The 20,957-nt window shown below is 50.5% G+C and overlaps 1 protein-coding gene and 1 long non-coding RNA gene across 2 annotated transcripts in view; one reads left to right on the top strand and one right to left on the bottom strand.

Moving 5' to 3' along the window:
- The window catches only part of LOC141371789 (uncharacterized), a 40,464-nt gene that overhangs the window by 19,309 nt on the left and 198 nt on the right, over window positions 1–20,957 (bottom strand). The gene's annotated exons all lie outside the window — the stretch shown is intronic.
- Window positions 2,396–20,724, top strand: ZSCAN1 (zinc finger and SCAN domain containing 1). Its single transcript, XM_025848735.2, has 7 exons — window positions 2,396–2,552; window positions 3,384–3,478; window positions 3,615–5,669; window positions 12,913–13,001; window positions 19,293–19,404; window positions 19,616–19,690; window positions 19,925–20,724. The coding sequence occupies exons 3-7, from the start codon at window positions 5,300–5,302 to the stop codon at window positions 20,722–20,724; spliced, it is 1,446 nt and encodes a 481-aa protein (XP_025704520.1). The 5' UTR covers window positions 2,396–2,552; window positions 3,384–3,478; window positions 3,615–5,299.

Here is a 20,957-nt window from a genome sequence, read left to right on the forward strand (position 1 = left end):
AGATGGTCAGCTGAACTAGAAGATGCCAAATGTTTTCCAAAACTCAAATACCCTCAAATATTTCCCACAAAAAGTTTTAATATTTTGTGTTTGGCTTCAAGTCCCAGATTCATCTGGAGTTGATTTTTGGGTGTGATATGGCCACACCAGATCTTCCTACAACCCAAACAGTTCTGCTTGTTTTTAACGATATTTTTTATTGATGTATAATAATTCACACAGCATAAAACTCAACCATTTAAAGTGTGTAGTTCAGTGCTTTTTAGTATATTCACAGGGTTTTGCAACTATCACCACTAATTCCAGAACATTTTCATTACCCTAAAAAGAAACCCCATGCCTATTGCTGCACTCTGCACTCCTCCTCCTTCCAACCCCTGGCGATCACAACAGTACAGCCTCTAGCTAACTTACTTAATGATGTACCTCAGTGTCACTTGGGACAAAAGTTTCTGCTGCTTACAAAAATGTTTGGAAACCTGTGTCTGGTACCAGACTGCCTCCCAGTGGATCTAGCATTCAAGCTGCCTAATGATGATGATGCCTCTCACTCTGGCTCTAGAAACAAACTAAGTGAATGTTCTCTCACAGGCAATTTCCTGAGGTGCGTTGCAGAGTTATAAGTGCATAAATAAGTCCAAAGGTTCAGGCCAATTTCAACTACCAAGAAAATGAGCCAGGGAACTCATGTCACTATAAGTACATAACTTGCAAGAAGGAGAATAATAAGCCCTCAGCACTTGGATTTTATTGTCCCATCTGTGGCTTCTGCACACAGCAAGCACCTGCTTGGATACAACACTCCAGGGACCAGCGTCCAGCAGGAGATGAGAGAGAGGCACAGCCCTGACCACACAGCTAAGTAGCCCCTCTTGTCACTCCTGAGACTTTGTATTTCCGTGCCTAGTTTTATTTTTTCTAAGGCACTCACACTTCCAGCAGGCATCTGCTTTACCTGTTTACTGGGGCATAAACTGTGGGCCCTCCAAGGTCAAAGCCACATCAGTCCTGCTCCCTGATGTGCTCCCCTCACTCCCCACCTAAACAGCACATGGTAGGCACTGCTGTCCAGAGGATAAATGGCATTCAGTCCAAAGCTCCTGGAGGTGGGGTTCCCATCTCCTTTGTTAGGTCCCCGATCCCACTCACATCCTCCTGCTACTGCATCTCAGCACTGGGCAGCGACAGCCACCCTGCGCCCAGTCCCAGAGCTGTGAAACCCCCTTGAATCATTACCTTCCCCCAATCTGAATTTCAAATAAATAATAACTTTTTAGTATAAGTATATTCCAAAAATACTACTGGAATGTGCTTATACCAAAATATAGCATTAGTATTTAGAAGAGTATTTGGTATTAGAATTTGGTTTAAATATGTCCCAAAGAGGGGTGCCTGGGTGGCTCAGTCGTTAAGCGTCTGCCTTCGTGCGGCTCAGGTCATGATCCCAGGAACGAACCCTGCACCGGGTCCCTGCTCGGCGGGAAGCCTGCTTCTCCCTCTCCCACTCCCCCTGCTTGTGTTCCCTCTCTCGCTGTGTCTCTCTGTCCAATAAATAAAATCTTTAAATAAAAATAAAAAATTAAAAAAAAATAAAAATAAAAAATTATTCATCTGAAATTCAAATTTAACTAGGACTTGTCCTATATTTTTATTTGCTAAATTTGGCAGTCCTAGTCTGACACATACATATTCAAAAATTAGTTATACGAAATATAGTATTAGTAAAAAGATTTTAAAATATAATAAATATGGGACACACTTATACTAAAAAAGTATTTATTGTTTACCTGGAATTTAAATTCAGGTGGGCATCCTGCATTTTTATTTACTAAACCTGGCAACCCTACCGTGGGACATAGCTACACTGAAAATTCCGTATACTACTATATATTTCTAGGTTTTAAAAATACACTAAAAGTGAAACCCTAATACTAAAAACCTCGTTGTTACCTGACATTTGAGGCTAACTGTGCCTCCTGTATTACTTCTTTGCGAAATCTGGCAATCCTATACTGGCACATACTCTACTAAAACAGACTTGTATTTTCTAAAACTATCTTAACATACTAAATGTGAGACACTCCCATAGTAAAGCAAACAAAGAAAAAACCACGTTGATGAAACGGAATTTCTGGCTCGCCGTCCCGCCTGGACACCGCCGTGAGAGCGCCTAACCGCCTCGCTCAGGCAGCCCCGCCCATCCTCCTACCCAGCCCCCGCCCTCACCTCACTCAGACGCGGCGTGCCCCGTTGCCATGGCGACCGGATACGTCCTGGGTAGCTCTGGGGCACCGCGGGGGCGAAGCAGCCCGTTCCGGGCGGCTTCCGATTGGCCGGCGCCGCCCAGCGCGTTACTACCCCGTCCCCCGCCGGGGAGTCCCGCGGCGGGGGACGCTCGGGGACGACTCTGCGCGCCTCTCCGGGCCAATGGCGGCCGCCCGCGGCGCGCGGGGTTCTGGGAGTTGTAGTCCGCGCGGCGGCGGCGCGGCTCGCTCGGAAGCCGAGGCGCCGCCATGACGGAGCGGCCCTGGCCGGAGCGGAGCCCGCGCGCGGTGAGTCCGCCGCGGCCCGTCCGGCCGTCCCGCCGCCTGTCCCTCGTCCGTCAGTGCGCCCGCCGGGCTGGCTGCCCGCGGGAAGGGGCCGGAGTCGGCGGGCGCTGGCCGGGGTCGCGTTAGAGGAAGCGCGGGTGGAGACGAGTCCGAGCTCGGGCGGGAGGCGCAGCCCGAGGCCGGCGGCGGGGCCGAGCCGGGCCGGGGAAGCCGTCGCGGGGCCCCGGGGATGAGGGAGACGGGCGAGCCTCGCGGGCCTCGCGGGCCACGCGGGGGGGGGGGGGCCGAGGTGGAGGTGGGCAGGGGGCCGGGGCGCGCCGTTGCGCCCAGCCCCGGCCCCGGTCGCGTCTCCCCTCCGCACCAGCCGGGGCGGAGAGCCCCTCCACCCGCGTTTGTCCACTCCGGACCCCACTCGGCCCGGCCCACGCCCTCCCTCCCCCCGCCAGCCGGCCGCCCAGAAGCTGACACTGTCAGCGGCAGATCTCGGTGCCCACCGCAGGTAAGCCTGGCCTGTCCGTGTGGCTCTGAGCCCTGCGAGTGACCCTCGGAGACGCCCCAGCATCAATGCAGGTTACCCGCAGAGTGGACCTCGCAGACCCCAGGGCCACGGTACTCCCCGTGCAGACCTCCAGCCCCGCGCCCACATCGGTGTAAGACCCCCGCTTCTTCCAGGGCCTCTGCTCAGCCCGGGTCTCCCGTTGGTTCCAGACCCCGCGTGAGGTCAGCACCCCCCACGGGCCGCAGACACGCGCCCGTGGGCCTTAGGTGCTGTCAGCGAGGAGCCCCGCTTTGCCCCCTCCCGATCCCCCACCAACTCCGCTCCTCCCTGCGTAGACTCCATCCCAGGACCCTGGAGGGTGCTGAGGGGCTGCGGTTCTTCGCCCTGGAGAATCTGCCCGGGGCGCACTTCCCCGCCGCCGGAGAGAAGGGTAAGGTCCGAGATCCCAGAGCAGAAGCACTGCTTGAACCTGTGAAGCTGCGAGACGGGCCCTTTTTCTTTTCCAAAAATACACATACGAAAGTGTTACTACGGCATAAGAGTGTTTTTGCCTGTGGTCTCAGCAGGGGTGACGGAGGTTGTAAACGCCCAGTCAGGCTGCGGCGGCGCCAAGAAGCAGGCTCGAAGACGGCTGGCAGGGCACGGCCCTCGTGAGTCGCCCTCCCTGCGTTTGTACACCTCTCCTTCCTGATTGTAAAACCCACACACGTGCTCATGAAGAGTGCTCCAGAGGATCAAGAAGGAAAAAGTCACATGGAATACTCCTCCACTTTTCACTTGTCATAAGCATTTCCCATGTCATTAAAAATCCTTCCTAACTGTTTTTGTTCTTTTTTTTTTTTCTTCATGATGAAGGTCAGACATCAATATACCATTTGGGGGAGATTAAGGAAGTACGAAGAACATAGCATTTGGCTGGCCGCCCTTGGGCCTTTGCCAGCGGCCCTTTTGGGGACCCTCATATATCATTTTACATCCCACTTTCCCCTGTACCTCATATCATCTGTATGTCACGTCTGCTTCCCTTGAGCATGTTATGTTCCCGTGCGTTTTGCAGTCGTAAATTCTCCGCCATGTGATGGGAGGGTAGTTGATCTCACCAGGCTGGACTGCTGGGCACTTTTGTTGTGATTCTTGGTGCCTAAATCTTTGTCCCAATTTCAGATAAATTCCACAGCATGCGAACTTCCAGAATGGTCTTGATATACAAGCTGCCATAGTGCTTTCCAGAAAGGTCGTGCCAGTTTGTACTTTGACCACTGGATCAGCACACAGGACAAGTGTTTAAAAAAAAAAAAAAATCTCATTTTTATTTTTACAACTTTGTTTTCTTCAGTTATATGTTCACTATGGGAAGCTTGGAAAATGCACAAAATGCTATTTTTTCACTGCCCTTCCCACTTTCCCTCTGTTTTTAAAGTCTCCTTCTCCCCTTGTCCTCCTCACCGCCTCCTCCCTCAGCCTTAACTTAGTAAAAACGGCAAGACAGCAGAGGCAGGGCAGGAGGCCTCTGTTGTGCTATTACATGGCATATCTGGCTGTTTCCATTTAAAGGGAATTTAAAGTCCAGTTCCTTATTTCAAGTGCTCAGGAGCCACATACTAGCTGGTGGCTACCATGCGGGATGGCACAGATGGAGACCATTTCCAACCCCGCAGGAAGTTCTGGGGGGCAGTGCTGGCTACTCCCAGGGCAGGAATCCAGTTCTCCTAGAGGCTCAGTAAACCATGTGTTGAATGACTAAATGAGTGAAGGAGGCAGATGTATGCTAAGTTAAGGAAATGAGATATGTTCACAATGAGGTAAGATTCGTGAAGACAGCACAATGAAGATGAGAAAAGGGTGATGGCGTGAGCCAGCGCATGGTGACATCCTGCGGTGGCGACAGGTGGGCTGGGATGAACATGAGAGTCGTGTGGGTGGGAACAGCAGGTACAAAGGTCCTGGGGTGACCAGTGCCTTGTTTTCAACACGATGTAACCCATGAGGGTCATATGGAAGGAGATCAGGTCAGAATGAGATGGGGAGGGCTCAGGTCAGTTCCTTGGGAACTAGAGGTCAGGGCAAGGAGGGGGGGAGTGAGGGGAGTCCTGAGCAAGGTGGTGGCCACCCTCTGATGTGGCCACTTTGCGCCTGCCCCTCTCTGCAGGCCCCCGACTGCTGACTGCATCCGCCTGCTGCCACCTGGGTTTGTCTGGAGCTGCTGGGACTGTCCTGGGATCCAGCCTGCTTGCCCCCTGAGGCCGGAGAGATGCTCCCGTTGGCCAAAGCCCTCGCCTCCCCCAGGAATCCCCAGACCCCGGCCCTGGGGGAGCAGGACGGGGCTCCTCAGCCGGCCAGCCCTGGGGATACTGAGGCCTGGCGCCTGCGTTTCCGACAGTTCCAGTACCGCGTGGCAGGCGGGCCACACCGTGCACTGGGTCAGCTCTGGATGCTGTGCCGCCAGTGGCTGCGGCCCGAGGCGCACTCCAAGGAGCAGATGCTGGAGCTGCTGGTGCTGGAGCAGTTCCTGGGCGCGCTGCCCAGCAAGATGAGGACCTGGGTGCAGTCGCAGGGTCCCCGAACCTGCAGGGAGGCCGCTACCCTGGTGGAGGACCTCACACAGATGTCGCAGCAGGAAGGTGAGGGGACGGGCCTCATCCCTAAGAGCGAGTGGCTGCCGGGGGGAGCAGGTGCCGGGTTTGGGTTCTGGCCAATGTCTCCGTGGCCCGGTGCCCAAGGATCGCGCTTCTTTTTCCTTTCGGACTCAGAGTGTCGCATCCGCCCAGCACTGCTCCCACCCACCCCCCACCCGCTCCTGTCCCGTTCCCTCTCCCGACCAGCAGCGCCCCAGGCCATCCGAGCAAACCCCCTGCCTGCACATGTCCTGCCAGTGCACATTGTCCTATCACACACCTGTGTTTTTCTTTGTTTTACATAAATGTCATTGTGCTGCACGCCTCTGTCTGCCTCACTTCTCTCGCTCAGTCGGTAATTGAGGATTTCTCCATTTTACCATGTGTCCATCTGGCCTGTGGCTTTGCATCTGTCTGCTCTCCCTCAGGAGGACCCCGGGTCTCAGCTCACACGAGGTGCTGTGAACCATGCCCCCCACCCCCTACCCCCGTCCTGTCCGGGGCTCCCGGAGGTTACTAGTCCTCCCCTGCGTCCAGTCCATGGGGCGCAGACCCGTCCCAGAGGCCCAACAGCTGGTTATGGAGACTGACGCCTAGGTCCACAGTTGTCACAGAACGAGTGTTGGAAAGAGCTCAGCAGACAGAGGGGTCTCAGGTAGCTGCAAGGTCTGCAGATGAATCTGAACACCCCCTCTCTCCCTCAGCTCCCCTTTCCCCTGCAGGGGCTTTGTCCCTGTGACCCTGTGTAGAATTGCCATCCTCCCAAGCCCCAGTTCCGAGGAATGGGGCTCCCTCTTTCCTAGTAATGTCAACAGAAGTGCAGACCCCATCACATCTGGAGGCGGTCAACCCTCAGGGCCTGGCACAGGTGCTGTGATCAGGGTATCTTCAGGCCCTAGGTTCAGAAAAACCTTGAAATCTACAGAAAACAGGGTTCCCAGGTCTCCACACTGCCCGCAGGAAGCAGGCTAACATGCTCGGGAAGGTTTTGCATGTCGCATTTTGCAGAGGCAAGAGCATGGTCCAAGTTGGAAGGCACTGATTGGCGTCAAGGAGTCTTGTTCCCAGGTTCCTGTGGAATCATGAAGACGTGCCAGGCAGATAAAGTGGCCCTTGGAACTCACTGTTCCAGGAACCAAGGGGCCAGAAAGCTTTTGTGTCTGGCCCTAGGTGGACCCATACAGCCCCCAGGGCCTCAAGCTTAGGAGGCCCAGGCTGGTGTTAATGCTTTGCTGTCACCATCTTGAGGTTCCCTATCATTTTTCAGCAAGGGGGTCGCGTACATATTTTGCATGGGGCCAGGTTGTGGTCCTATGGACAGGGAGGTAGTTGGAGTAGCAGGTGGCCGGGCCTGATAAGGCATCTCTACCTGCATGTGAATGCCTGGAAGTCCCCAGGGACACAGGCAGGAGGCATCTGCATGCTGCTGCCTCAAGATTGGGCTTTATTCCTTGGGAAAGGAAGCTCTCGGCAGCGGGTGTAGAATGGGAAGGGGCAGGATGAGATGTGCACTGAGGGAAGGTAGCCTAGGGGGGGGCTGGCTGGGGCAGGGCTGCGGGTGGGGTGCCTGAAGCCCAGATGGAATCCAGCATCTGGAATCTCCTCTTTCCTGTGGGTGGCCCTCTCCAGTCACCGTGGTTCAAGTGCAGGGTGAAGAGAGACTCAATATTTCCACGTGAAGTCCCTGATGGCTGGTGTCTGGAAAAATAACAGAACAAGTCTCTCCCCACCTTAGTCCATGGTGTATCCCTCCCTCTGGCCCAGCGGTACACCTGGATGCAGAGGAGTGTCATGCCCATTACAGCCTATTTACTGATATTGATGCTCTCGGGCACAAGAGGGAGAGCATTGGGAGAGAGAGCCTGCACCTGGGGCCCTGCCTTTATTGGGGGGAGGCTGTCTAGGGTCTCAGAGGTATAGTCTTTACTGGCTAATTTAAAGCAGAAGAGTGGGAATTAGGATGTGAGTAGGGGGAAGTGAGTCACCCAAACTGTCAGTTATCGAGACCACCCAAGGCCTTCTGAATGAGGGACCTCCATGAGTGGGGGCAGCCCAATTCCTTATCTGGTTTTTTGCTAGTAGCTTTGTCATACAGCTGCAAATATGTTTATTCCAGATGGAGGTCTCTGAAATGGATGCCTCAGCAATCAAAAGTTTAATGTCAGGCCCAGCTCCGTGCTCTCCCCACACCCATCATCCTACCCTCTGTCCACACAGCAGCAGAGGGAGTGATCAGCTCCTCCCATGTCAGCCCGGCAGTGGGGCTGACCCCAGATCCCTGTCCTGGCTGTGTGCCTTGATCATCTGCCTTTAGGGCCTCACCTCCCTATAACAGCCCTGAAGCCTTGACTCTCACTGGATCCAGGGGTAGCCAGCTCATCATCTAGGCCTGGCTCAGACATCCATCCCTCTGAGAGGCTGCCACGCAGGACCTCACCTCTCTTGTGACTTTATAGGGTTTATCCTTTCCCTGTGTGTCTGTTCTCTGTCCTAGTTTATGTGAGCTTCGTGAGATCAAGGGCTCTGCATGCACCTTCAGGTGGTTTCTGGACAGTGGACAGTCCCAGACACTTAGTGGGTGCAAGCCAATACAGGAGGGGGAGGTGCGGGTGAACAGAAACAGCAGGAAGAACCAAGGATGGGCATTTGGCAAGTAGCAGGCACTGTTGGGTATACTGTACAAAGTAAGGGTCCAACTTTGTTCTTTTGCATGTGGATTACCAGTTGTCCCAGCACCACTGTTGAAAAGACTCTTCTTTCCCCTACTGAATGGTTCTGGTACATTTGTGAAAAACCAATTGGCCAAAGATATGTGGGCTTAGTTCTGGACTCTCAATTCCTTTCAATTCTATGTCCAACTTTATGCCAGCACTGTACCTCTGTAGTAAGTTTTTTTGAAATCAGGAGATATGTGTCTTCCAACACTGTCCTATTTTAGGACCGTTTTGGCTATTCTGGGTCCCTCGGAATTTCATATACATTTTAGAAGCAACTTTTCCATTTCTGCAAAAAGAAGAAAAAAAGACTGTTGGGGTTTTGATAGGTATTGCATCGGACCTGTAGATCACTAAGTAGTGTTGCCATCTTAACGGTATTAAGTCTTCCAATCCATGAACGCAGAATGTGTTTATTAATAATAATAATTAATAATGATGTTATTTATTTAGATTTTCTTTAATTCCTTTCAGTAGTAGTTTTCCAGTTTTCAGTGTAGAAGTCTTGTATCTCCCAGGCTAAATTTATTCCTAAGTATTTTATTCTTTTTGATTCTATAAGTAGAATTGATTCTTTTTGTTGCAAATGAAATCTTCTGAGTTTCCTTTTTGGGTTGTTCATTGATGTTTTATAGAAACAACTAATTTTTATATGTTGATATTGTATCCTGTAACTTTGCTGAATTCACTTATTAGCTCTTGCCATCTGTGAATAGAGATAGTTTTTCTTCTTCCTTTCCAATGTATTTATTTTTTAAGAGATTTTATTTTATTTTTATTTTTTTAAGATTTTTTTTATTTATTTGACAGAGAGAGACAGCAAGAGAGGGATTACAAGCAGGGGGAGTGGGAGGGGGAGAAGCAGGCTTCCCGCTGAGCAGGAAGCCTGATGTGGGGCTCGATCCCAGGACCCTGGGATCATGACCTGAGCCAAAGGCAGACGCTTAATGACTGAGCCACCCAGGTGCCCTAAGAGATTTTATTTTTAAGTAATCTCTACCCCCAATGTGGGGCTTGAACTCACAACCCTGAGATCAAGAGTTGCATGCTCTATTGACTGAACCAGCCAGGTGCCCCTTCCTTTCCAATTTAGATGACTTTCCCCCCCTTTTCTTGCCTAATTGCTCTGGCTAGAACTTCCAGTACAATGTTGAATAGAAGTGGTAACAGCAAACGTCCTTGCCTTGTTCTTGATTGGGGGGAAGCTTTCATTCCCTCATAATTACGATGTTTTTATCATTAGAGGGTACTGGATTATATCAAATGCTTTTTCTGCATCAACTGAGATGATCATGTGGTCTACTAATATGGTGCATTATATAGCTTGATTTTGATGTATTGAACCACATAACAGTTTGATTATAGTGTGTCTCAGTGTGGATCTCTTTGAGTTTATCCTATTTGGAGTTTGTTCAGCTTCTTTGAATGTACAGATTCGAGTATTTTATCTATTTTAGGAAGTTCCCCGCCATTGTTTTTTCAACTATTTTGTCTCTCTGTCTTCCTCTAGGATTCCTGTTATGTGTCTGTTAGTATGTTTTATAGCGTCCCACGAGTCCCTCAGTCCCTGTTCATTCTTCTTCTGCTCCTCAGACTGTACAATTTTAATCAATCTATCTTCAAGTTTACTGGTCCTTTTCTCTGCCAGCTTAAATCTGAGGTTGAATCCCCCTAGCAAATTTTTCATTTTAGTTATTGTACTTCTCTGCTCCAGAATTTCTGTTCAGCTCCTTTATATAATTTCTCCTTATTGATATCCTTTATTTGCTGAGAACATCATTCTCCTGATTTTTGATAGTTCTTTGTTCATGGATTCCTTTAGCTCTTTGAGGGTATTTAAGACAGTTGATTTAAAATCTTTGTCTAGTAAGTCCAATGTCTGGGCTTCTTCAGGGACAGTTTCTGCTAATTTCTTTTTATTCCTGTGAATGAGATATACTTTCTTGGGTCTTTGCATGCTTCTTAATTTGTTGTTGGGAACTGGGCATTTTCAATATTTGATAATATAATGTGATAACTCTGGAGATCAGATTCTCTTCCCTCCCCAGGTGTTGTTGAGCCTGATGCAGGGCTTAATCCCAGGACCTTGGGATCATGACCTGAGCCAAAGGCAAATCCTTGACTGACTGAGCCACTCAGGTGCCCTATTTTGGAAACTTTTCTAAACTATTTTTGTAAATGCTACATTCTTTATTGTGTGTGCTCACTAAAGTTTCTGTTTCGTTAATTTAGTGTTTGGCCAGAAATGTGACAGAAATTTCCTTAAATGACTGTAGCTAACAAAACAAAACCCTCCTGGTTTTTGTAGGTAGGCTCTGAGTTGAGGTACTCCTTCAATGCTTAGTTTCTCCATTTACAACTCTCCTGAGCCTTGACTTCCTGGTTACATGGGGCCTAAAGATCAATCAGAGATGAAGGCTTGGGATCTTCTCATGTTTTCTACCATGTGTTTAGTCCTGATCATATGCATGGCCTGCTAGACTCTCTGGTAAAGCCTTTATTCCCACATGTACCTCTTTCTCCAGCCTGTAGTTTCCTAGGCTTTTTTGGTCTCTCTGCTGTTTGCTCCATCTGTCATCCCTGCTACAGGTGGTTGTGGCTAGTATATGCCTTCAAATGCTTTTGACAAATGCTGTTCAGGAGGCCACTCCAGTCCTGAGGGTTCTGAGAGGGCATAACGAAGGTAAACCCCTGAACTAATCCTTCAGGGAGTCACCAGACAGGTCACCAGACAAACATACAAATGCAATGCTTTGGGAACAAGATCTGTCCTGTCCCCTGTGGCTTCAGGAAGCCACACCAATAACATGGACTGCCATTCACACAGCCCCTCCTAGCTGCAGCATGGGGTTGGTAGGCGGGTAAGTAAAAATGCCATAACACCTTCTAGTTGAAATTTAATAGCTTCTTTCTATTAAGCATTCCCTCATCCTTGTTTTGTTTTGTTTTGTTTTAAATCAGATTCAAGTTCCCAAAAAGTTAACTCTGAAAGTTTTTGCTGGCTTAATTGTTGCTTCAGGGGAGGGACTGATTTTGGGAGCTCCCTATTCTGTGACGTTTTGGCAATGCTTTGCCATTTGGCAAAGCAAACTTTCTGTTTGCTTTTTAAAAATGTTATTGAAACATAATTCCCATACCAAATAATTCACCCATTTAAAAAAATGCAATTCAATGATTTTGAGTATATTTACAGAGTTGTGCAACCATCATCACCATCTAATTTCAGGACATCTTATTCACCCCAAAAGGAAACCTCAGATCATTAGCAGTCACTCCCCATTCTTCTCTCCCCCCAGGCCCTGGCAATCACTAATCTACTTTTTTGTCTTTATGGATTTGCCTGTTCTGTACATTTCATATAAATGAAATCATATAATATGTGGCCCTTTGTGTCTGGCTTCTTTTACTTAGCATAAGGTTTTCAGGGTTCATCCATGTTGTAAAATATATCAGTACCTCATTCTTTTTATGGCTGAATAATATTCCATGGGATGGATATACACTGTTTCTTCATTCATCATTTGATGGACATTTGGGTTGTTTCTACTTTTTGGCTATGATGAACAATGCTGCTATGAACATTCACATACAGCTATTTGTGTGGACATGTTTTCATTTCTCTTGGGAACACACCTAAGGAGGGGAAGTATGGGGTCATATGGTAACTCTATGTATAACTTTTTGAGGAACTGCCAAATTGCCTTCCAAAGCAACTGTTTGCTTTTTATAGAACACATTTTCAGCCTACAAAACTGTATGAAAAGTACTATAGTGAACACCCATGTAACGGCCATGAAGCCATCTCAGAGCCTAACCTCCTGAAAGGCAGCTTAAGTTGTTATTTAAAGAAATGACACATTGTGGAGTTCACTAGGTCCACAGTGCAGGTCTCCTCCACATTCCTCTTGCCCCGCTCACCCTGCTGTCCCAGAGCGGGGCAAGGCCTTGAATTTCTCATTGCATGTGCATGTTTGTACTTTTTCTTCTTATTTTGTATCCATAACAGTGTATGGCTCTGTTTCCCATGTCCTAAACCTATAAATGGTGTCCTTCCATAACCGTTATCCTGCCCTGGTTTTTGTCCCCCTACAATGTGTTTTGTGGTGGATCCATGGGTCCCTGCTTCAACTATCTTTGCTACCTGACTACATTCTACCTCAGTAGGGTTCCAGTTGTGGGATGAGGCCCCCGTCCAGGCTTTCCATGTTAGTCAGTACTGCAGGAAATGTCCTCATGGGCCTCTCAGGGGCACACATGGGCATGGAGTGTTGGGTGAGAAGACCCGTCCTCAGCTGCTTCTCATGTCACTGGGGCCTCATGACTGGCAGCCCTAGAAAGGTCTGGAGCAGGGGGTGGGGCTGTAGGTAGAAGCTTGTTGGAAGGATAAAGGCAGTGGCATATATTGCTCTTGCCCTGGCCTCCCTGGGGTCTTCAGAGATGCTCATGGGATTGGTTGCCCCCCCCAGTGCAGGAAATACGGGGATTTAGGGGCTGTGGGTCACGCAGGCCTCTCACCATCCCTTTCTCCCGCCCAGTTCTGGTATCTCTCAACGACCACCAGGATAAGAGCATCAGCGAGGAGGAAGACGGGAAGAGCCCGAGGTCCCAGAAAGACCCATCCCAGGTGAGCCCAGGGCCCCTGGCTCCATGCTCCTACATTCCTGGGGCACCATGAGCATCACTGCTGTGACAGGCTGAAGGACATCCCACCCAAGCTCTGTGCAAGGCTGTCCCAACACTCCCAGGAAGCCTGAACTCCACACCTCTAACCTGTGCCACAAATCCCAAAACTTGCTGTAGCTCAGTGCTGGGCAAAATACAGCTACTAGGTTGTGCTCTGCTGCAGACCATCTTCATCCCCCTCCACCGGGGGGGGGGGCAGGCCCTCTGCTCGTTCTTTACCAGGCACCAGCCAGATGCTGAGGTCCCCATCCTCGTGTATAATCCACAACTACATGCTGGGTATATTGAAAGATTTCTGGTGCTGCCCCTCCAAGTGCTGCCACGTAGGAGCTTGGGTGCCCTCGCCCAGATGCCGTCCACAGTATTAGTGTCTGTAGTAGTCGGGTATGAACCCGAGAAGCCTGTGGATTCTTGGAGGGGCTGGGAAAGACCCCAAGAGGGCATCCCCGACAGCAAGATCTATTCTTGCAAAGGCCCCAAGTGAGAGGGGACCATGGTGTCTGTCAGGGACCAAGGGAAACTTGGTGTGGCTGGAGCTCATGGAGTGACGGGGACAGGCCCCCAGCAGGGACTACAGTGATTAAAACAGTGGGGGCCAGACGATGTCGATTTGATAACAGGCAAAACACAAAAGAAACAAAAACCAGACCACATTCCCTTCCCTCGGGCGTCAGGCAGATTCACGGCACCTTGCTCGCACCTCCTGTGGCCTCTGTGACCTCACCCTTCTTCAGACCATAGGCCCTTCTGTCTCCCACTGACTTGCGCTCTCTCAGATGTTAACCCCCAATGCCAAGGCCCTGTCAGGACCTGCATCCCCGGCACACGACTGTCAGTCTGGGTGTCCTTGAGACACCCTACCTCTCTCTCACATGGGGGTCGTGTGGCCTCCCTCAGTCACGACCAATACCACCATCTCCCCTCCCAAGCCCCTCCACGCCATTCACAAGCAACCTCAAAGAATCTTTGGCTTCCTTTCGTCTTCTATGTCCACGCTCAGAGAGAAAAAGAACAGGAGTCATGTGCTTCCCTTTTAAAAATGGGAATGTTACAATGAGCACACGGAAAGATGCTGAAGATCACTAGCCATCAGGGAAATGCAAATTAAAACCATGATGAGGTGTCACTACACACCTACTGGAATGGCTAAAAGTAGAAAGAGGGACAGCAGCAAGTGCTGGCAAGGATGCGGAAAAACTGGAACTGTTTCATTGCTGGTAGGCAGGCGAAGGGGTAAAACCAATCTGGAAAACGGTTTGGTTGTTTCTTACAAAGTTAAGTATACACGTGACACATGACCCAGCAATCCCACTCCTGGGATTGGGTGTTTAGCCAGATGAAACGAAAACTTATGTTCCTACAAAAACCTGGACACAAATATTCACAGCAGCTTTGTTTGTAATAGCCCCAAACTGGAAACAACCCACATGTGCATGTGATTGGATAAACATTCATTTATCCTGCACACCATGGAAAACTACCCAGCAATATAATGGAAGAAACTCTTGATTCACACACAACTTGGATGGATCTGAAGGGCACCATGCTGTCAAAACAGTTAATCTCAAAAGGTACATACTATGAAATCCCATTTATATGACATTCTTGAAAAGACAAAATGATAGCCACAGAGAACAGATCAGTGGTTGCCAGGCAGGAGTTCTGGGTGGAGGGAAAATGTGACTATGCAGGGGTAGCATGTGGGAGGTTTCTCTGGGTGGTGGAACCTTCTGGTCGTGATTGTGGTGGTAGTTTCACGAATCTATATACGTGTTAAAATTAACAGGCCTGTACATGTACACACACACACACACTATCGATTTTATATTATTAAGTAAAATTAAGAAAAATTAAGTTAAAGGAACCATTAAAAAATGATATTTCCCATTAAGCCAAAGTCCAGTCCTTTCTGTGTTCCCAGAGACCACCCCCTCTTAGGATGCTGGGGTCTAGTATCATATTGAGGTTTTTTGATTTGCATGCCTGGTTTTTTGAAGGACCCACTAGTCTGAATCTTGTTTCTTCTCTGGCTCCTATGTTCTGCCTGGAGACCATTTTCATTCTTTAATTAGTAACAACAGAAAAAAGACATCTGAACAAAAACATGAGACAAAAGACGAATAATGCACCCAGTGCTCTGCCGAAGAGCTCAGCCCACCAAAGAAACACCTGTGTACCTCTGTAGACAGCAGCAGCAGATCATCCCCACCCTTGAATTCACCTGCATGAATCTCTATCTCTGACCTGCTATGGCTGGGGAAGAAGAAAGGAGTTATTCTTAACTGTCTTGTTCTAGGCTTGCAGGAGGAAATATCTTCTTATAAAACTTTTTCAAACACACACCATGTGGTAGGCTGAAAAATGCCTCCACCAACCCCTTTTGCCCCACCAAATGTCCATGTCCCCATCCCCTGGAACCTGGGAATGCTACCCTAGGTGGCAAAGGGGACTTTTCGCAGGTGTCATTAAGGTAGGACCGTAAGAAAAGGAGAGTACCCTGGATTATCTGATTGGATTCTAAACGTAATCACAAGTGTCCTTATAGGAGGGAGGCAGAGGGAGGTTTAACTACAGAAGACAGGACCGTGACCTGAGCACAGAGGTAGTGAAGATGGAGTAAGGTCCACAAGGCAGAGAATGTGCATGTCTAGAAGCTGAGAAAAGGCCAGGAAACAGACTCTCCCCTGGAGGCTTCAGAAGAAATGAGCCTTGGCAGACACTAACTTTAGCCCGGAGAAACTGATTTCAGACTTCTGGCCTTCAGAGCTGCAAGAGAAATTTGTGTTGTTTTCGGCCACTAAGCTTGTCATGGTTTGTTACAGCAGCCATGGGAAACGAACACACACTACATACACCCAAGTAGAGAGAATAGAGTAATGGACCCAGGGTTGTATTCGGACTTACGTGGGCCCTAAGAATTTTTGTCCGATAAGAGTCATATCAAAGTTATACTCATGAGCTTCCACAAAATAGTAAAAGTTATATTTTACGACCATTTGGTACAAAGATGAATACATTCCAGGCTGGAGTAGTCACTATATTCATTTTTTTTTCCTGACTGATTTTAAAAGACATTAAAACATATTGCAAGAAACTCGTTTCTCCAAAAAGTTTCATGGGCCCTGGGCTGTTTCTGGCACGTGGTGGAGAAGTCAGCCCCAGATGGGCCACAATGCCTGACACATGGCCAGATGCGTTGATGGAAACCCCTTTTCCATCCTGGATTCTCCCCTGGGAAATCACAGACATGCTCACACCCCATCTCCACACTCCCTACAAGTAGGGCCTGGGCTTCAAGGACTCTTTTTCCTCAACTGAATCTATAATATCTTTTTTAGTTTTGTATTGAGATATAATTGATGTGTAATATTATGTTAGTATCACGTGTACAGCAATGATTGGATATGCATATATTTTGTGAAATGATCAGCTACAGTAAATCTAATTTAACATCTACCACCACAAAAAGTTACAAATATTTTTTCTTGTGATGAGAACTTTTAAGATTTGCTCTCTTAGCAACTTTTAAACATACAATACAGTATTATTAACTATAGTCTCCATGCTGTACATTATGGGCCCAGGACTTACTTGTTTTAAAACTGGAAGTTTGTACTTTTTGACCCCCTTCATCTATTATATTCCCCCACACACACACCCACACACTCCTGGCAAAGCATCCAGACTCTTCTTTTTTTAGACATACACCCAGCTCCAACTGCCTCAACTAAAACCATTAACAGTAATCCCTCAACAGCAGTAAATAGCTGGTTGGCATTCACATTTCCCATTGTTCTTATTTTCTTTTTCTTGGCTGCTTAGACAACAGATTTGGGCCCCACATCCCACTCATTGCCCCTCACTGTCCGTGGAATGATCAGAGCCCCGGTCAACAGGACTCTGGGGACATTTTTTGTGTTTGGAGCTATAGAGCAGGCTCAGAAATGTCCTGGTATTCTGTGCGTGGCCCATGTGTGTTTGTCAGTGTCTTCACAGGTCTCTGGATGGTGGCCCACACTTCCAAGTCAGGGGAACTAACATGCCCTAACATGCTCCCCCCCCCACACACACACAGGTCCTGAGCCTTCTCTCAACCCCTCATCATCCATGGTCATGGTCTCAGGCCACTGAGGAGGAGGCGGGACTCTCAGCAGCTGAAGGTCTTAGGTGGTCAGGTCCCAGAAAGAGAGAGGGACTCCTGCCTACCCCCTTGCAGATGGCGGCCCCTCTGGTGACTGTTAGAGAATTCAGTAGATGTTTGTTTTACACTGAAAACTAGTATTTAGTAAGAAACAGAAAATCAATAATTCAGCCAAACACACCAACCACATATTCCCAGCCTCAAAGTGAAGAATCTCATAACTTAATTCTCTCCCACGGCACCCCATTCCCAGCTCCCTCCCTCCCTCAGTCCCTAGTGCCTAGCAGTCCTAGCCTGGGTCTTTGGGGGGCCCTAAATCCCCACACCTGTATCCGAGGTGGGTGACAGCAGCAGAAAGCAGAGACCAACCCAAGATAGGCCTTTCTGACATGCGCTTGACCTCCTGGTTGATTCTCACTTCTTGTTTTCCCAGCACACTTGAATATTGTCCATTTGTACTGAGGGGTGTCATTGTGTTCTTCCTCTAGCCACAAACCCTGAATGATCCAGCCCACCACAGTGGAGGCTGGTCAAGCCCTTGCCAGGTGCCTGGCTCTGAGCACGTTGTGCAGATATCCCCTTTCAGGCCCAGAGAGGGAAAGCCCCTTGCCCAGGGCCACACAGCAAGTAGGGCTAGCCTGGATGCAAAGCCAGGGCCGTACATTTCAGATCCTCACTCCTCAGCAGCAGGCTCTGAGACCCCACTTTGTGTGGGATTTGTGTGCCTGTTGGTGGGATGGGTGACAGGTGAGACGCGGAGTCCTATTGCTGCTCATCACCCTCTGGGGGACTTGTTCTCAGGGACAGTGCAGCTACTAGGGGCAGGTCAGAACCCCACAGGTGATACTGACCTCAGTCCTCACATAGGGCCGGATGCTCTGTTTAATGCTATGCTGTTGCTGTGAACATCAGTGGTTTTCAAGTGAGGGTGTACTATTCAGGGTTTTCCACGGAAACAAAACCAGTAGGATTTATATAGACATAGAGAGAGATGTATTAAAAGGAACTAACTCACACGATTATGGAGGCCAAGGAGTCCCCGATTCGCTATCTGCAAGCTGGAGACACCAGAAAGCCATCTCCAGGGCAGGGAACTTCATCTCAAGCCCAAAGGTCTAAAGACCACAGGAGTCTCACTCTGAGTCCAAAGCCCAAGAATCAAGGAGGGGTTCAATGTCTTAGGGCTGAATGTGGCTGTCCCAGCTCAAGCAGAGAGCACAAATGCACCCTTCTGCCTTTGTGTTCCACTTGGGCCCTCAACGGCTTGGGTGATGCCCACCCACATTGGTGAGGATGATCTTTATTCAGACTGCCAGTACAAAAGCTAGTCTTCCCTGGAGACACCCCCACAGATACGAGAAATGATACTTTACCAACTATTGGGCCATCCCTTAGCTGATTGACTCCTAGAACTAACCATCACAAAGGGGCCTTGCGTTTTCATTTTGCACAGGGAGACCCTCGAATTATGTCTCCAGTCCTAGTAACAGTCCTCTGGGAATGTGCGTTTGGGGTGTTAAAATTAAATACAAAATGGAGAACAGACTTGAACATTCCATGAGCAGACAAAACCACTTACCACATAAGTGAGACTTAATTTCGTGTGTTCTGCAAAACAAGCAAAACATAACCTGGGCCACCTCGTGCAAATACCTCTGATGATCAGTAAAGAAACTTGTCATCTTCCTAAACACGGTATAAGATAATCACTTTGAGCCAGCCCCTGCTGTCTGGAAACCCCTTTGTAATAACCATCATCAAGAAGGTTAAACGACCTCCTCATTTTCACTGTACAAGCCTCCAGGCTTCATATCAGTCTTGGATTTCAAAGCTCCCAGTTCGTAGACTATTTTTATTTGCACAATAAACTCTTACTAAATACTGTTTATTGGTTTGGTGGCTTTTTTTTTTTTTTGGCACCTTTTTGGGGAGGAGGGAGCGGTGGCTTTAGTTTTACTATTCTTGGGGTTTTGAAAGGAGGCAATACTGTCCCTCTGCTGTGGTGGCACTGGGCAGATGGCTCTCTGGTGGCTGCTCCAAGCCCTGGCGGCATGGGGCAGTTGCTGAGCAGGACTGTGTTTGCCATTCCAGGCATCGGAGCTGGGGCTCCCCCAGGAGGGCGAGTGGCTGCAGCCTGCCCAGCCCCAGCGGAGTCCCCACACCAGGGCGGGGGCCGAGGCATCCTGCACCCTGGGCTCACTCGGTGAGTGTTTGGGTCCTACGGCAATCCTGAGGGCTGGGAACCGATTTAAAGTCTGGCAAGGGTTTGACTATGCTGATGGCAGTGTTGGGGGGCTTTGGTGATGAACTCTATACCTTCCCCCAGAAATTGTGCACACCAGGAGTGGGGACTGATATTGCGCCCCACCCCCGCCCCCACAACAGCCACTCAAACGTTTCCACCCCTTGCCCAGGGCTTCAGCCTCCTAGCATGAAGGCAGACAGACTGAAGATGCTGCAGCATGGGGTCCCCTCGGCAGCCTGCCCAGGTGAGGACAAGGGGGCCCGGGGCCATGGGATCTGCCCCCCAACCCCACCTATCCCTTTATCTTAAGAAAGGAAAGGACTGAGGGCACTAAGGCCCTGCTGAGTACAGGTTACGGGCTGCCTGCTCTTCTCAGCAGTCCCTGGGGGGGGGGAGGAGGGCAGGGGGATTCCCAGAGTGTGGCCTCCAGCCCCTGCTCCTTCGCTAACAATTAACCCTTTTCCCTCACCCTCCCCAGGCCTGGGCTGCTCGCCTCTGAAGCCTAGTATCTGGGATGAACCTCCCTGTGGGCAGGTTGGGGACAGAGCCCTGAGGAACAGACACTCCCTCCCCAGGCTGGCCCAGGACGCTCCCCAGGCAGAAGGGGGTAGCTGGCAGGCAGGGGCTGCCCCCAGGGACGCTGTGCTTCAGGGCACTGGAGGCCAAGGGCCTGCTCCCGAGGGGCCCCTGCACCCGAGCCCTCAGCCCGGCCTGGTTGCAGACCCCACCCTCCCAAGTGCTCAGAGCAGCAGTCCCCCAAAGAGACCTGCGGACAGCGATGCCCACCTGCCCTTACTCAAAGACACCAAAGCCTCCCCTGAAGAGGCGGGGCAACCGGCTGCTGCCCCCTCCCCGGGGCGCTCAGCGGCGACCCAAGTCCCCCCAGGGGCGCGGCCCTTCGCGTGTGCTGAGTGCGGGGAGGTCTTCACCTGGGTCACCCACTTCATCGAGCACCAGAAGCGCCACCTGGAAGAGGGGCCCTTCTCGTGCCCCGAGTGCGGCAAGGCCTTTCTGCACGCCTCCGTCCTGGAGGAGCATCGGAAGATCCACCTGCTGCAGCCGCTGCGCAAGAGGCCCCGGCGGGGCGGGGGCGAGGGGCCAGGGGAGGCCGGCCCGTTGGAAGCGGCGGACGGAGGCCCCCGCGCCCAGGATGCGGATGGAGACCGGCGCGGGGAGCCCTCCGGCCGCGAGCGGCCCTTCGAGTGCGGCGTCTGCGGGAAGGCCTTCCCCTGGATGGTCCACCTCCTCGACCACCAGAAACTGCACGCCACGCAGTGAGCGGACGCGGGCCCCGGGTGACAGCGACCCCCGCCGGACTCGTCCTGCAGGCGACCCGGGACCCGCCACCCCCGCCGCGTCCCCCCCGGTGACAGCGACCCTCGGAGGGCTCGTCCTGCAGGCGACCGGGACCCACCACCCCCGCCGCGTCCCCCCCGGTGACAGCGACCCTCGGAGGGCTCGTCCTGCAGGCGACCCGGGACCCGCCCCCCCCGCCGCGTCCCCCCCCCGGT

The sequence above is a fragment of the Callorhinus ursinus genome, unplaced genomic scaffold (genome assembly GCF_003265705.2).
Source record: "Callorhinus ursinus isolate GAN/ISIS: 27379988/994484 unplaced genomic scaffold, GSC_fseal_2.0 scaffold100, whole genome shotgun sequence".
Classification (NCBI taxonomy): domain Eukaryota; kingdom Metazoa; phylum Chordata; class Mammalia; order Carnivora; family Otariidae; genus Callorhinus; species Callorhinus ursinus.

Coding starts and splice junctions, on each gene's coding strand:
- ZSCAN1 (XM_025848735.2), top strand. CDS start 5,300: ATGCTCCCGTTGGCCAAAGCCCTCGCCTCCCCCAGGAATCCCCAGACC. Junction 5,670..12,912: donor ACAGATGTCGCAGCAGGAAG/GTGAGGGGACGG, acceptor TCTCCCGCCCAG/TTCTGGTATCTCTCAACGAC. Junction 19,405..19,615: donor CTGCACCCTGGGCTCACTCG/GTGAGTGTTTGG, acceptor CCCCTTGCCCAG/GGCTTCAGCCTCCTAGCATG.